Raw genomic sequence first — 16,739 nt, forward strand, 5'->3', positions numbered from 1 at the left:
AACCACATGCATTTGGAAGCATACATTCAAACAAAATAAGCCCTCTATAGGCTTTATGCCAGAATAAGATCTATAAACACACTTAAGGGAATTGGGGCTATTTGAGTGCTCTGGTAACACCACCACGTTTGCTGTAAAATGATGTAAATCCTCCTGCAGACATTTATGTGTTCAGCATGAATATCTGTAAGAAAGAAGATTGACACATACAATTGACCAAGGAACTTTCTTTGGAAGTCTTTGTTTTGAAATGGTAGAACTGCTACACATAGGGAATTGGGAAAAAACAAGGTCTGCAGAAAAAATGTAAGCATTTTGATGTACTTTCCTCCATATAAATACATTTTAGTGTTGGTATGTATTTATTTCCAATGTGTGCATATCTTACGCAGATTTGCTATTAATATAAAACATTTTATGAACAGTTTCCCCTATTATAGAGATTTTAATATAACTTTTTAGTTATGAATACTACAAACTTTTGAAAACTTTGTGCATTCCAAATAAATCTAGTTGTTTCACATAGGTAGAAATTGGGTAAGTTCACAAAAGTTCAGAGCAAATTAATTTCTCCTTCATCTCTCTCTCATACATACATACATACATACATACGTAGCAAGTATAATGCCTGGTTTTAAATATTAAGGCATACAGAGAGTAGAAAAGAAGTAAATGCAAGACAGCTGAGCTCCATTTGTGCTACTAACACAGTAATATTTGTTGTTGTTACCACTGCCTTCTGCAGCATATTGGTACAATGTATTGACTGATTAGGTGCCATCAAGTTGGTGTCAAATCTTAGCGACCACATGGATCGATTATTTCCAGGATAATCTGTCCAATTTGGCCTTTTCAAGTCGCTCAGTGGTGTATTCATTGTGGTTGTAACTGAATCATTTCACCTTGCCTCTGGCCATCTATTATGATCTATGCTGACTTCTCTTCATCAGTGGCTGAAGGGCCTGATCCAACAAGCTGTCAGCCTCAGGTGCTGGCAGATAATCAGTCACCTGAAGCAGATCAGGGAGACAACAAGCATGAGCAGCAACTTAGATTCTTGTAATCCCATCATTAAACCAGATGCAACTTGCTTCTGTGTGATTGCTCAGTCTAGAACAGGACATTATCTTCCTCTTTTTCCCTTCAACTTTTCCAAGCATTATGGACTTCTCAAGGGAAATCTCATCTCCATGTGATGTCTCTAAAATATGATAGTCAGAGCTTGATCACTTGTGCATCAAGTGAGAACTATGGATTGATTTGTTCTATGATCTGTTTGTATGTTTTTCTGGCTATCCATAGCATTCTTAAAAGTCTTCTCCAGAACTAACGTTCAGATATGTTGATACTCTTTCTAATCTGCTTCTTCCAAATCCAGCTTTGGCATTCATAGAGTGTTCCAGCAAAAAAAAAGAAAAAAGTCTTGAACAATTCTAATCTTTGTTGTTATAGACACTTGATAACATGTGCTTTTGTCATTTAAGATCAATCACCAACAGCAAAGAATCATTACAGCCCCACCAAGGGCTATTCTGTAGTGTATTTCTTGACCGCTAGATTCTTTGCTGCTGCTGATTGATCTTAAAGGAGCTCTCCACCACTTCAGTGTCTTCATTATCAGTTTTGAGACTGCTTGCTGTACCTGTTGTCATTAGTTTAGTCTTTACCTTTAATGTTTTTTGCTGTGCTCTTTGATTTTCATTACTTAAAGATCATCTACATTCTTTGCTATCAGAGTAGTGCCATCTGTATAGTGCAAATTAGTGAGGTTTATTTCTCCAATTTTAAATTCACACACATCTTCATCCAGTCCAGCACCTCTTGTGTAAGAACATTATATGTTCTGCATATAAGTTGAATAAATAGGGAGAGAGTATAGAGCTTTGTCTTACTTGTTTGCCAATCTGAAACCAGTCTGTTTCACAAAGTTCCTTTGTGAACTGTCCTGGTACACCCATTTTAATATGGAACAGTTGCATAGTCAAAGGCCTTTCTGTAGGCAGTGAAACACATATTGATTTCTTTTTGGTATTCTCTACCTTTTGTCCATCAGCAATAATGTCCTCTGCTCTCTTTTCCTTTTTCAGAAACAAGCTTGAGCAGCTGGCATGTCTCTTTCCATGCAGGGCTCTAATCTCTACTGGATGATCTTGTGCATTATCTTGCAAGCATATGAAATTAAGTATATTGTGTGATACAGGCATTTTTGACAAATCAAGGGAAGCATCACAAAAGGAAATCTGCATTTCCTGTAGCTATGTTTTTCATCCTCAGTAATTTTAAAGGATTAATAATAAAACAATGAGATTAAATTACAGGCAGTGTTGATGCCTGTTCTGTGGAACAGCTTGTCCCCAGTCTCCTAGTTTCTGGAAAGAGGTAAAAACTTAGCTCTGGAAGATCATAATCTTTAAGCATGTAAACTGAAGCATCACAAAGCAACTACACCACTTGGCTTAGAAAACAGTAAGTGCCATGATAAATTGTCCACTATCTGTCTCATCATCATCATCATCATCATCATCATCATCATCATCATCATCATCATCACACCTGCATTCCTCAATGCATTTTCCACTGAGTTTTTAAAACATGCTTCCTATATATTCAAAGACTAGAATATAACTCAAGTATTCAATCTCATTGCCTTCTATCTGCCATCTATTGGGTATATTTTGACTGTCTTTTCAAACATTGCAAGTTTTGTTAAATACGTGTCTCACATGTAATGTTCCAGCTGAATCTTCTACATCACATAAGGATGTTAGTTGCAAATTCAAATTAAAATAATTTATATTAGTATCAGTGATTTTTTTCAAGTCTTGAACAACTGATGCTAACTCAATGCAGCCTGCATTTGTCTTTCTGTCCCTGCTTGTGTTTAATTTGCTATGCATTAAAATCTCTAAATATTTCATATGATGTTTATTCAGATACAATCCATTTTTTATTCATGCTGCTCTGGATCCAAGATCCACTAGATCTCAACAGGAAGCAAATTTGCTCACTTTTATTGCACATTCTTCAACTTTCAGTATTTCCAGAGAGAATATTGAGAATCCTATGTGAAACTGTGCAGACATTTTCCAATCTCTGTAGATTATTAAATGGATCATAAGACATTTCTTTTCTTCATGTTAAATATTTCAGTGACAGAATAGGTTTGAATAAAAAGAAACATACATATACCATCTTGCTTTGTAGGTCCTTTACAGTAATTTTGGGTGAATATTTTAATAAGGCTATGAAAACATTGGATTAAGAGAGTTTATTTGAAGGTAGTTGGGTTACATTGGATTGAAAATAATCTAATGAAATGAATTGCATCAGAATTGATTTAACAATTAGTGGCCTTCTGCTCATGTACAGAAAGTTTTCTTTCCTGGTCAAATTGCTTCCTGAATCAAATTAACTCAGTTTGATAATCTGATTTGGAATTCCAAACCCAGTGTATGATTTGAATAGGATCTAACTTAATCTGCTTTTCTAATTTTTAATTCAAATCTACTAAATTTTCAATATTCATATTATAGTTATATTTCTCATGCAAGCAGCATGAATTATTCATTTGTTCATTCTGTGTCAAGACTTTATTGTGTTATCTAGTAAACTGAGTTCTTTAGATTTTATGAGAAGTAGTTATTAGCTGTGAGATCAGATTTTCTGAAACATAGTTTACCAGATTTTCTGAGAAATAATTATTGGCTGTGTGACCTATTTGTTCTCCTATCTATTTAGAAAAAGGAATTATTAGCCAATTATAACTGAGAATTGACTGTGACATAGTCTATTTTGTGAATCAACAATTGTAATTTTACATTTTGATGTTATCTCTAATGAAAGATTAATATATAAAAATATTGTTGCGTTTAAATATTTATTTTCATGCAAGTTCCATACTGAGTGGCTTTGCCTTCCAGTTCTGGTAGATTTTGGTTGTCCAATTTTAGTATCAATATATATTCTGAGCCATGAGGATCTTAGAGACCCAATTGATTTGTCTTTCTTTGGGAAGCTTACCGCTATAAAAAAGATCTTCATTCAAGTTAGCTGTTTTGGATAGTTTAATTTGGCTCCAAAGGCAGCATCTGCAGAAAGGTGGGTCATTGAATGCATTGACCCAGCAGCTTGGGAAGCTGGTGTGCAGATGTACCCGCAGCTTGAAATCTGGTATGCATTCCTCTGAGTGGTAATATGCAATGTGCCATTCAGTTATTCTACTGTCTGGATTTTTCTCTTTTCCTCACCCCCTTTCCCTGTGCATCTATTCTACCCATGGTGGTATGCTATACATCAAATTTCATAGTATGAATTGTGCTCTTTTTCAAGTTATTGCTAATTTATGTATTTTATGTATTTATTTATTAAATTTATATAGCTGTCCATCTCTAATTTTGTGACAATGCTAATTTTCAACAGCCAGACCAATTGAGTACAAAAAAGCTTATATTGGAATTCGGTAGTGAAATATTCTCTCCCAAAGCTAGCACTGAAGAACTAAAGTTTCCAAACTCACAGTGTGATGCTTATGGTGACTTTGAGACATTATAGTGAGAATGTGGCTTGCTTTACATTTTGTCCTTAAATACTCTTTGTTTTGTATAGTATTCTTTGGCATGCAAAAGACCTGTGCCATTCTATTTAGGAGCAATCTTTTTACTGCCTTTTGGCCCTGGTCTCCAGATATTCTGTGCAACCTTCTATGTGTTTGTCCAAGAAATTAATGGGGCAAGGAATCTTAGCAGCCAACTGCTGCTAAGGTCTCTGTGTCACGTTTCTTCTGTTTTTCCAATAATGATTAATAGTTTTCCTGAAGATAAATATTTTTATCAAACCCAGTGTGAGATGCATAGGTAGCAACACCTGCAGAAATTCCATGTCTTCATGATATACAGTCTTGGGATGACAAAGGTTACATAGTCTGTTTTATACTATTCATTAATACTGCTTTGTGTTTTTTCTATAACAAAAAAGAGCAGCCTTATATGTCAAAGCCAGTAATTTATCCTATGGAGTATGTAACTTAAAATGAAAAAGAACTTGATGTTCTGCTTTGGATAAAGTTTGTAAGATTTCCTGTTAAAATACAGCTACTAAGCTAAGTCCTCCAATGAACAGAAATAGCCCATGATTTGGTCTAGTTTGGTCTAGCGGTTAAGGCAACAGGCTAGAAACCAGGAGTCTGTGAGTTCTAGTCCCACCTTAGGCATGAAAGCCAGCTGGGTAACTTTGAGCCAGTCACTCTCAGCCCAACTCACCTCACAGGGTTGTTGTTGTGAAAATAGGAGGAGGAAGGAATATTATGCATGCCCCCTGCCTTGAGTTATTTATAAAAAATAATAAAGGTGGGATAATAAATAAATAAATAAATTTATGAGCAAGTTGTAATTACTAGAACAACTTGGCTGCATTATGATGGTTGTATCACTCTAACAGGGGTAAGAGAGAGACACACATATGCAGTTCTGTATCTCAACTCATGCACCTTCAAATATTTTCCAAAAAACCCAGAAAGATTAGAGACTCATTTCAGCACATACAGATATCAATGAAACTGTAGTCATTCAGTGCTTGAGCAGTTCAGAGAGTCTGAATGCTTTATTCTTTAATGACACAACATTACTTGCTAGTAAGAAATGTTGATCTTTTCTGGTGTTGCTAAAGGTATTTTTACCATTGCTTTTTTTGTTGCTACAGATTCCAGCTTACAGATTTGCCAACACAAATCACCAACATGTTGCACTAAGAAAATGGAAGAAAATTATCAAGCAGCTGTTCGAAGAGAGAGGATAGAGAACATTCAGACTCTGAATTTTGAACTGAAATATATGATCGTTGGCCACATTACAGCTTTTCAAGGTAGGAACCCTGACAACATTACGATGAAACTTTCCCATTCATATAAACATTTATAAGATCATGTTTGCTGTATTGCTACTTCCAACATACGTAAGTGGTCAGATTTATTTATTTATTTATTTATTTATTTATTTTAAAGGGTGCCTGACTCCAAAGTGTCTATGGGTGGCTTACACTTCAAAAGAATACATAAAAAGAACAGAAGAGACCATGACTGTCTGGACAAAACACATGACATATATTACCAAAACACAACAGAGGCTCCGCAGCCATCGTTCCCCAAGGCCTGGGAGAACAGCCAGGTTGCTTCTGGAACAGTATCAGTGGTTTGTAAACCGCTCAGAGTCCCTCTTTAGGGGGGAGATGGGTGGTAGTATAAATTTGAGAAATAAATAAATAAATCAGGGTGGAAGCTTAAAAACAGGGTGTAAAGGAAACAGTTCTCTAACACTGTTTGCCATCAGTCCCTAGCATTCAGAGATACACTTCTGAATGTACAGGTTGTTTAATTATTGTGATATGCAGGATATATAGAGCTGTGGTTTTAGGGGTAGGTAAGGCAATACTTGTCACCTATAGTTGTTAGGATTTCAGCATCATAGTTTGATGAAAAGCATTAAATTCAAGTGCAATTTTACAATCAATTTTAAGGCAGTCCTGTGATGAAGAACTTAAAAAAAAAGTTTTAGAAGTTATATTACTGGTATTTATAGAGCTGTGTCCTGCCCTCCCTGCCCCAAGTCCTGCTATGTTGCCTTAGGGGATGTTCCTGGGACAGAGAAGTGAAAAGTGCTGGGAGTGTATGTATGCCAAGAATATATATTCCCACAGGGTCACCCAAGGTATGAAGGTCATCCTAGCTGCTCAGCTAATGAATCAGGCTCCTATACTGGGCAGCAGCAATGTAGGAAGATGTTGGAGGTGGATGTTCACTTGAATGATAATGGCAAAGTCATCATTTCATACTGTGCGGGAGAAGGCAATGGTAAAAACGCCTTTATTTTACCAAGGAAACCACAAGGGTAGACCATATAAAATGATGGATAATATAGTGCTGGATGATGGGCCCTTCAGATAGGATGGCACTCAGCATGATACTGATACTGAGAATAATAGTACTAGATTAAAATCTTCATGATGTCTAGTTGCTGATGCTGCCATGCAGGAAAATAAACCCAAAGCTGCAAAAACAGAACCACAGAGGGAAGATGGAACATAAGAAGCACGAACACGGGGAAATTCAACACAGTGAAAGGTGAAATGAATCAACTACACACTGACCTTTTAGGCATCAGTGAATTGGACTGGATGCTTTTAGTCTGAAAAACACACTGTTTACTATAAAACATGAAAAACAAAGATGCAATGGCATTGCTTTCATAGTGAAGAAGGATATGGCTAGGACAGTACACAGGTACAATACATAGGACAGTACATAGGTAACTGAATAATAGATTTTGCAGGCAACCCTTTAATACGATGATTATCCAAATTTCTGCTTCAACCACTGATCCAGAAGAAGAGCAGATAGATGAGGTTTCTGGTCAAGTACAATCTGAAATTAATAGAACATTTGAATAAGATGCACTGCTTATGGTTGAAGCCTGGAATGCCAGCATAAGAAATAGTAAGGAAGAAAATTCAGGAAAGCAATTTATCAGTGTCTGCCAATCCAATGATTTCTTCATTGCTAATTCAGACAACCAAAAGGATGCCTATATACATGGACATCACCAGAGGGAGTACAATAAATCAAATTGACTACATTATTAATACAAGAAGGTGCAAGAGCTCATTTATAAAACAACGATATGGCTGGAGGTTGACTGTGGAACAGATCATGAACTGCTCATGTGCAAGTTCCACGTCAAGCTAAAGTGGAAGAAGGAAGCTAACCATTTACCACAATGTAATCTTAAGCCTATATCCACTATTTTCATAAGAACATCAGAATCACTTTAGTCCTGAACCTCATTGACAGAGAACCAGAGGAACTGCAGAATGAAGACAAAGAAACCATTAACAATGAATGTGAAAAGTGACTGCCAAAGATTGAAAGCAGAAGAAGGCAAACTGGATGTTAGATGGTAGAAGAGAAGAGCCACAGACAAGAAAGACAATGAACTCAGGAAGGAACTTAATAATTCCAGAGAGCTGTTAGGAGAGACAAGAAGCAGTATTACAGCAACATTTGTCAAGATATCAAAGATGGAAACAGATGTGAAAAAAACAAGGAAAGTCTTCTAAAAGATCTTTGAACTCAGAAGAATTATTCAACCTTGAATTGATATGCTAAGGGACAGCAATGCACAGACAGTGACTGACTCAAAAGTATATCAGATGAAGATGGACAAGTATACTGAAATACTGTACAGTAGAGATGTCAGCATTTTGGATACCTTATAATATGTTCCCTATTTACAAGAACCTCTAGTACTAATAGATGATATTAGATCAGTACTCTGGTCATTACCAAGTCAGAAGGCTACAGGAGCTGATGAAATATATGCAGAAACATGACAAGCAACAGAAGAAGTATCAGTAAAGATTCTAACCAAGCTATGACAACAAATCTGGAAAACAATACAGTGGCCAAGAAATTGGAAGAGGTTAGTCTACATTCCAATACCAAAGAGACAAGAGAGTATGCAAACTGTTGCACAATATCCTTAATTTCACATGTAGCAAAAAAATGCGACATAGAGCCCTAAATCTGGAGATGCCAGATGCTCATCTTTTAGAAAAGGCCAGAGAACAAGGAACATCATTGCCAATGCACACTGGATAATTGAGAAAGCATAACAATACCACAAATATATATGTCAATATGTGCTTCATTGATTAAAGAAAGGCCTTTGATTGTGTTGAATGTATCAGGCTGTGGAATGTTAGGAAAATGGGAATCCCAGAACATTTAATTGTCCTCAAGGTAAACCTATATATAAGAAAGGAAGTCACAATCTGTATCAGGTTAGCAGAGGAGTGAAACAAGGCTGGATATTCTATTATTTATTCAGCCTACATGCTGAATTGAGGGAGACTCAATTTGAAGAAGATAAGCATGGTTTCAAAACTGAGGGGAAAATTGGGGAACACTATCCTGATAGCTGAAAAGCAAATGTTCTGGAAGCTCATGTAATAAAATAAAGAAGCACAGTGATAAAATGGAACTTAGATTAAATATAAAAAAAGGGTGAACTAGTGACAATGTGTACAGGAACCAAGCTTAGAACTGACAATGGAAATGTTGAAGTGGTGAAGTAGTGGGTAGTTTCTGCTTTTCTGATTGACTATCAACAGTAAAGGAACTACCAGTAAAGAAATACCCTGCAGACTACCAAAGGGTAGCAGCGAAGACCTTGGAAAAGATATCCAGATGCCATGATATGTCTATACTTACAAAGATCAGTATTGTGCAGGCAATATTTTCCTTGTGGAAGCCTATGGAAGTAAAAGTTGGAGTTTGAAGAAGCAGGATAGGAAGAGTATTGATGCTTTTGAACATTGATGTTGGAGAAGATTCCTGAGAATACTATGGACAGCCATAGCCAAGAAAACAAACAAATGAATCAATCCAGAGTTCTATCTCAAGATAAAAATGACAAGGCTCACATTATCATATTTTGGACACATTATGTTAAGATATACAGTAGTTCCCCTGAGAAGTCCATTATACTCGAAAAGGTGGAAGGAAAGAGAAGAGGAGGCTTACCAGTAGCAAGATGGATAGTCTTGATTACAATGGCAATTGATGCATTATGGAATATCTGAAGAGCCAGGTTGGCAAGAGATCATCATGCTGAAGATCTAGTTGTGTTGTCACTAAGAGTTAACACCGACTTGATGGCATATAAGCAATCTCCTGCCATTATTAGACTTCCATAGATTTCTATTTTTTTGGGACTGGTAGTATGTTCTACAAAAAACATGGAATATAATGTCTTCTGTCATTAATTACTGTATGCAAGGGGAATAGGAGTTGCTGTAGATTGAGGAGAGCTACCTGCTATACCTAATTAACAGGTTTTATATTTTTAAATTTTTGCACATTATCTAAGCTTACTGCAGAGAGCTATAGTTGGTCATTTCCCCCCAATGTACATCTCCATGCTTATGTCTTTATCAGTATTGCAATTCTTCTTTTAAAATACTGTAAATATCAATAGTTGCTACAGAGGTTATCTTGAAGCACCAGATACCTGCCTGAGACAGACAAATCTGGCAGCTTCACTTTGCCCTGCATTTTAATTCTTTGACTCTTAAGCCCTTTAAGGATGTACTTTTAATTAAAAAACATGAAGCCAATGAAATTCTCACTCATCTTTTGACCTGCTAGATCCTAGGTTTTTTTTTTCCTGTAATGTTGAAGGGGATGTTTCTGAATATTATCTGACATATTGTCAGATTTTTAGATTTTTAGAAAGGTAGCTATCTAGCCTAGCGCTGCCTTAAACTGGATTGACTTTATATAGAGGTGTGAAGACATATGGGGAAAAATGGGGGCGGGGAGGGAAACCAGTTTTTCCTGTATTTTTTTGGACTCTTGGATAATAAATTGGATTTTTTAAAAAAATTCAGTAGAAAGTGAGACAGCCATCTCAGACAGCTAATCTTGGAAGTCACGAATAGTAACTGGTTAGCAGCATTAGGAAGATCTCTGTTTAAATCATTCTCAGCCATAGAAACTCACTGGGTGACTTGCTTTCAGCCCACCCAACCTCCCAGGGTTTTTATTGTGGAGATACAGTGAAGGAAGACCCCTATGTAAGCTGCCTTGAACTTCTGGAAGGAAGGTGTAATACTAATATTAGGTTTCTTGACTCAGATCCAGAATTACTATGCTATGTACCTGGTTTATATGTCTGGGGGTCAGTAGGAATTAATTCTGCTGTGCAATTAACAGAACTATCAAGGAATTTTATTTATTTATTTATTTATTTGTCTAATTTATATTGCCACCCATATTACAAAACAAGCGGCTCTGGGTGGTGTACAACAGAGCTAAAACAATTAATAAATACCTATAACCATTAGCATTATTATTAAAAACATTTAAAAAAACTATTAGAATCATAAAGAAGCCAAGCAACTGCTTCTCATCCTCACTTCTTTCCCTATTGGAGTAAAGCAATAGCTTTGTTCCTGAAAGTAACACAGTAAATGTATTGTTATTTGGATGGTGGAATTTGGTTTGCCTGTTTCGTATTCTAAACTGCAAGCAATAGAGGAGGGTAGCTGGGATGGAGGTGTGTGGAAGAAGCAATTTGTTTGCTTTAAAATATAGCAGCATCTTGATATTTCCTTTTCTGTGAGAAGTTAGTGGATGCCAGTATGTGTGAATACTTCCTGGAAGCCCACAGGCAGAACAACAAAGCACAGCTTTTCCCACTTGTTTGTTCCTGAAAGTAACACAGTAAATGTATTGTTATTTGGATGGTGGAATTTGGTTTGCCTGTTTCGTATTCTAAACTGCAAGCAATAGAGGAGGGTAGCTGGGATGGAGGTGTGTGGAAGAAGCAATTTGTTTTATTTCACTGCCTGGAAGAAAATAGTCTTAATAGTATCCCACGTGGTTCTGAAAATCTGGCACTGAGTCACATTTGACTCTTCTGGTGTGCCAAAGGGGAAATACAGAGCCATTGTTGACTGACAGTGAATTATTCAAGTGATCTTTCAACATCATTATAGAATAAAGCAAAGGTCAGAATAGATTAACCTGTCAGACCCTGAGGTCAGTCAAGCAGCTTTATTGCTTAAGTGAGTGAAATCAGTCATTAGACATTTCAAAGTAGCTTGAATTTACAAGCACTTTCCAGAAATGGCTGTTCAAATTATTGTATTGTAAATGATTATAAACTGGCTTTGTCCACCTTAGGTGAGAACATGCCAGCATTTCAGCTTTGCCTTCTTAAAGTCTCAAAGGGTCATTTGTTCATTGGGCTGGTTGAGGCTTCAAAAGGTGCTCTAAATCTTTTATTCAGATGACACTGTATCAACATTCTATTGCTTAAGCAGGGATCTTTGGTTTTCATTTCTTTTTTCATTCTGAAATCATTTTCCCTGCATTTAGCTTGGCTTATTGTTTTGTGACATCGCTATGAAACATTAAAGGCGGCATGCCTCAAGTGGATCTGCTGACATAAGCCCCTTTCACTTTTCCATGAGGCTTGTGCTGGTGGAACCATTGATACTTGGACTGAATATCAAATTAGCCAATTCAAAACTTGAACAATCTGTAATATGTGTCTTCAGGAACCTTTCCTTCCTTCCTTCCTTCCTTCCTTCCTTCCTTCCTTCCTTCCTTCCTTCCTTCCTTCCTTCCTTCCTTTCTTTCTTTCTCTGTATAGTTCTCTTATGTTTTGCTCAGAGTTCTGATTGCTTTCTTTTAAATATCCCAGAATGTTTCTCCTAAAGTTTTTTTTTAATTATAATTTAGGCAAGATAACAGATGTCTTTTCCAAGCATTTTAGACAGAGGACAGACTTCTATAAAATACAATACATGATGGGCTGCTCTATCCAGAAAACCACAAACCTCTTGTATTCAGGCAAATCATAAAAAGATAGGAAATAGAAAGAGTCCTGTTACTGATATTCCCAATAGTAAAGTCGTATTTTCAGCAGCCATTTCCCTATAATTTTGCTTTAATTAAACAATGCTGAAATATGAATAACTGTAGAAAATGTAAAGTTTTATTGTTTTTTAATTACATGGATGCAAGCCTATGTTCAGGCTTACATCATGGTAATAAGGTAATACATCAATACTTCTCCATATTTACTGCATTTGTGGAGTGCTGATCAGGAGCATTACTTAGGGTGACCTTTTCCCTTTGAGGTTCTGGTTGTCATGCCTGAAGCAGATTCAGAAAATTCTGATGGTGAAGAGCCTCCTCTGGCTGAGTTGGTCAAATGTGAGCCCTGGGAATCAGCCAGCAATCAAGCACCTGAGGCTGACTCCTCCCACAATCATCCAGAGCAACTGCATTGGCAGTCAGATGACGAGGTTCCTGATCCCAAGTAATTGCTCAGGCCCTGTATGCAGCCTGTATTCCAGAGAACAGAACAGAGTGTGTCTTCTTGCCAGACAAGCATGGCATCAACCTTAATTGGTTCCCTCCTGGCAGTGGCCCTACCCAGCCTGGCACTGTTTGGGAATGAATGAGCCAAACTGGACATTGTGCAGTCAAGCCTTGAAATCCCTGAGCAACTGACAACCTTCCCATTAATGCCTGAATCTTGGACCATGACCTAACAGCGCCCTCTGTCTACAAACTTGGAATTGGACTCATTGCGGGCAAGCTCTATCTTCCTGTAAACTTAATGCATGCAACTGTACACATACCTGTCACTGCTCGTTGCATTCGTTGCATCATGAAGTAAACTTCGGAAACCTCATCCAGTCCATGCTTGGACTGGAACTGGACACTGGTACCCCAGGAAACTCTGCTAGCCTTGAGGACAAAATTGTTCAGAGTTGGATGCTGGATAGACAGAGTCTTATGAGATGACAGAGGTATTATCTTGCAAAACCACCTGGGACTCCTGTGACACATGGGGAAGTTGATTGGGTCCTCTGTGATATGACCTTGGCTACTTGCAAGTTAGATCTTTGCCTGACATGTGCAGTCAGAAAGGGCATGACATTATGGGTACAGGTGATGAATGAATTTTTGGTAGAGAAGATATTACTGCCTTCTTAAAGGTGGTGGTAGTGCACCCTTCTCTAAAAAGCCATTATTCTCATTTGGCTGTCCTATTGACCAATCTAAAACCTACCATTTTTCAGTCAGCTTGTTGAGAAGATAGTTGGACTTCAGTTAGGGAGGATGAGAAAGATTATACATTCCAGTTGGGCTTCAGTCCTGGTTGTGGGATGGAGACCACATTGGCTGTTCTTGCAGCAGGATCTTAGGGGAGTCTTGCTCTGTCCTTCCTTACTGATCAATCACAACTGGTGTTGTTCTGATGTGAGATGCCCCAGAACTTGTCCTCTCTTCCTCATCCTGTTTAACATCTACATGAACACTAGGGAAGATCATCTATCAGGTTAAGTACAACCAATATATTGCTGTATATCTTTAGCCCAGGCCAAGTAGGAGATCCAGTGGAAATCCTGACCCAGTGCCTGGAAGCTGTTAAGAACTGTATTGCATGAAACAGACTGAAACTGAATCCTAGCAAGATGAAGCTACTGTAGTAAAGAAACCATGTTTCCATTAATGTTTTATCTATTGCTCTAGAAAGAGTTGTATTTATACTTTAGGAACTAATTCACAAACTGGAAGTTCTCCTGGACTCACAGCTCCTGCTAGAAGAGCAAGTTGAAGCTGTGGCTAGAAAATTATTTATACAGTTCTGGCTGGTCTGCCAATTGCATCCCTTAGATAGGAAGCTGCTGAAAAATTGCTGAAAACTGTGATTCATACCCCTTGAAATAAAATTTGCTTTATTTATTTATCAAATGGGTATGTTGATGAGTCTTCTAGATTCATAGTGTTTTACAACAATATACTACAATACAATGTATCCACATAAGAATATATAATACAATATCCACAAGATCAAACCAATAAAATAATAGCAAATAAATAAATATATCTGAGTAAAAGTAAACAGTCTTTTCCTACAGGCACTCTGAATGAGTTTGGTCAGTCTAACATCTAGAGCAGTGTTTTTCAACCTTAGCAACTTTAAGATGTGTGGAATTCAACTCCTAGAATTCCCCAGCCAGCCATATCATCAGCACATTGATGGTATCACAGCTTGAATCATCAGATGATCTCCCCGTGCCTTCATATGACTGGGAAAAGACTGACCCTTGTAACACCCCAATTAGGCAGACTCCTCCTTCTCCACTACCACTGTCTAGATGTCCCCCAGTCCTCAGCCTTTGTAGGCAGTTTTGGAGGATGCCATGGTCAATGGTATCAAAAGCCTCCAAGAGGGCAACTAGGACTAAGAAGGGTGCATTCTGCCATTCAAGATCCTAGAGCATGTTTCTCAACCTTGGCAACTTTAAGAGGGGTAGACTTCAACTCCCAGAATTTCCCATTCCCCTCATGCTGGCTGGGGAATTCTGGGAGTTGAAGTCCACCCCTCTTAAAGTTGCCAAGGTTGAGAACACTGTCCTAGAGCAACCAATGCTGTATCTGTCTCATGTCTATGCCAGTGCTCAAGTGCTGGTGGTTACCCCTAAAGCTTTATATGGCTTCAGCCTTTATGATCTTCAGGACCAAATTTTCCATATAGAATCTGCCAGCTCTGCATGGGATAGTATGGAGAGGATGCTGCAGGTACTCAGAAATTGGGGTAGCAGCTTCTTCACCCTTTTGTCATTCAAGGAACTGGTAAAGACAGTCCTTTTCCACTGGGCATTTGAGTAAGATGATTTTAATTAGGACAGCAACAGATTCTGTTTTAATGTGAGATTGTTTTTATGGAGGTTTTAATTCTGTATATTATAAGCTATGAAGAACTGCACAAGTGCAAATACTGATAATGAATGAATAAATAAGAAAAACACTCATTTTGAAACTATTGATGAACTAGTGCCATTTAAGAGCAGATCTTTTAAAATTGCTATTGAAATATTCATAACATTTATGTGTACTCATAATTATCACTCTTCCATGGGCATAATTGTCTTATATAGCCAAATAACTTTAGAGATCAAGATGTTTCATTCTCAGAACTCACTTGCCTTATGTAGAATTATAACTATATGCAAAAAAATGAACAAACAAAAACAAAAAACAAAAAAACAGTCTAGTATAAAGGACTGTGACCTGACCTTGGCTTAATTTGATTGCTGTTATTGAAGCCACTATTAGTTCCATGCCCCACATTTTGAGAATTCCACCTTAAATAAACACAGAAATAGATATCCCCCATCTAGTGGATTGCTAGGTCACATAAGTATGGTTGGCCAATAGGCTGGTTTTTGCAAGACTCTTCTAGTCTGTCAAGGTAATGCTTTAAAGATTTTGCTGTGTATATTTGAGAATATTAAGTAGTTATTGACTTAAAATTTGGCAGAAAAGAGCAATTGGCAGTAGACTGCTGTTAAACAAGGTTGGCTTTATAGTTTTCTTAGAAAAAACACTTTGACTATAAGATCTTAAATTTTAAAATATATCCTACAAACTATTTCAATAGTTTTGCACATTAGGTTGAAATGGGACAATTTTAACAGCTACCAGTCACATATAATGATTAATATAGAACACTGTACTTAATACATCACATCTGTAAACTGATATTGTTACTTTTGGATTAAAGCCCATTTCATTCATGTGGTAAGGCTTTAGTGCTGCTGCAGAATGGTCTGTTTTAGAAAGAGATTTGCAATATTAGCAAACATTGTGAGAGCAAATAATTAACAAACCAATCAATTACTTTATAAAATATGGCTTTTAGTTGTTGCCATGTATTTGATTTCAGTGGCAGAAGTGCTGCTGGTACTGACAGCCTGCTCTTAGTGCATGGATAAGGATTATCTCGGTGTCATGATTAATCCTCCATATTTTGGTCCATCATCAAATCCACCCTAAGTTACATTCACTCTCTATATTTATTTATTTACAAGGCTTAATAAAACTAATTTATTGTCCAAAGGGATAGTCATACCAAGCCTACCACCAAGGCTGACTTTGGTCTAGTTTTGCAAGAAATTATTCTTTGAAATAATCAATGCTTCCATTGATAAATTAGCAGATATTAGGGATTGTCACAAAGTGATTTTTTTTTTAAAAAGTCAACTGTTGGGGACAAATTTAATTTTGATGTGATTTGTATCTTTTCTGTTCTGATTAATTCATTCTTAATGATTGTTGAATTCTAGGCTTTTTTCTGACTTGGACTAAACAAATATGATAGAAA

The 16,739-nt window shown here is 37.1% G+C and overlaps 1 protein-coding gene across 1 annotated transcript in view; it reads left to right on the forward strand.

The window, feature by feature from the left end:
- LOC134499867 (glypican-5-like) overlaps window positions 1-16,739 on the forward strand; it is a 408,362-nt gene that overhangs the window by 16,824 nt on the left and 374,799 nt on the right. Inside the window, exon 3 of the mRNA XM_063306738.1 lies at window positions 5,698-5,859. Coding sequence (XP_063162808.1) covers window positions 5,698-5,859 — 162 coding nt within the window. The remainder of the gene's footprint in view (window positions 1-5,697; window positions 5,860-16,739) is intronic.

Source organism: Candoia aspera, chromosome 6, assembly GCF_035149785.1.
Source record: "Candoia aspera isolate rCanAsp1 chromosome 6, rCanAsp1.hap2, whole genome shotgun sequence".
In the NCBI taxonomy this organism is placed as follows: Eukaryota; Metazoa; Chordata; class Lepidosauria; order Squamata; family Boidae; genus Candoia; species Candoia aspera.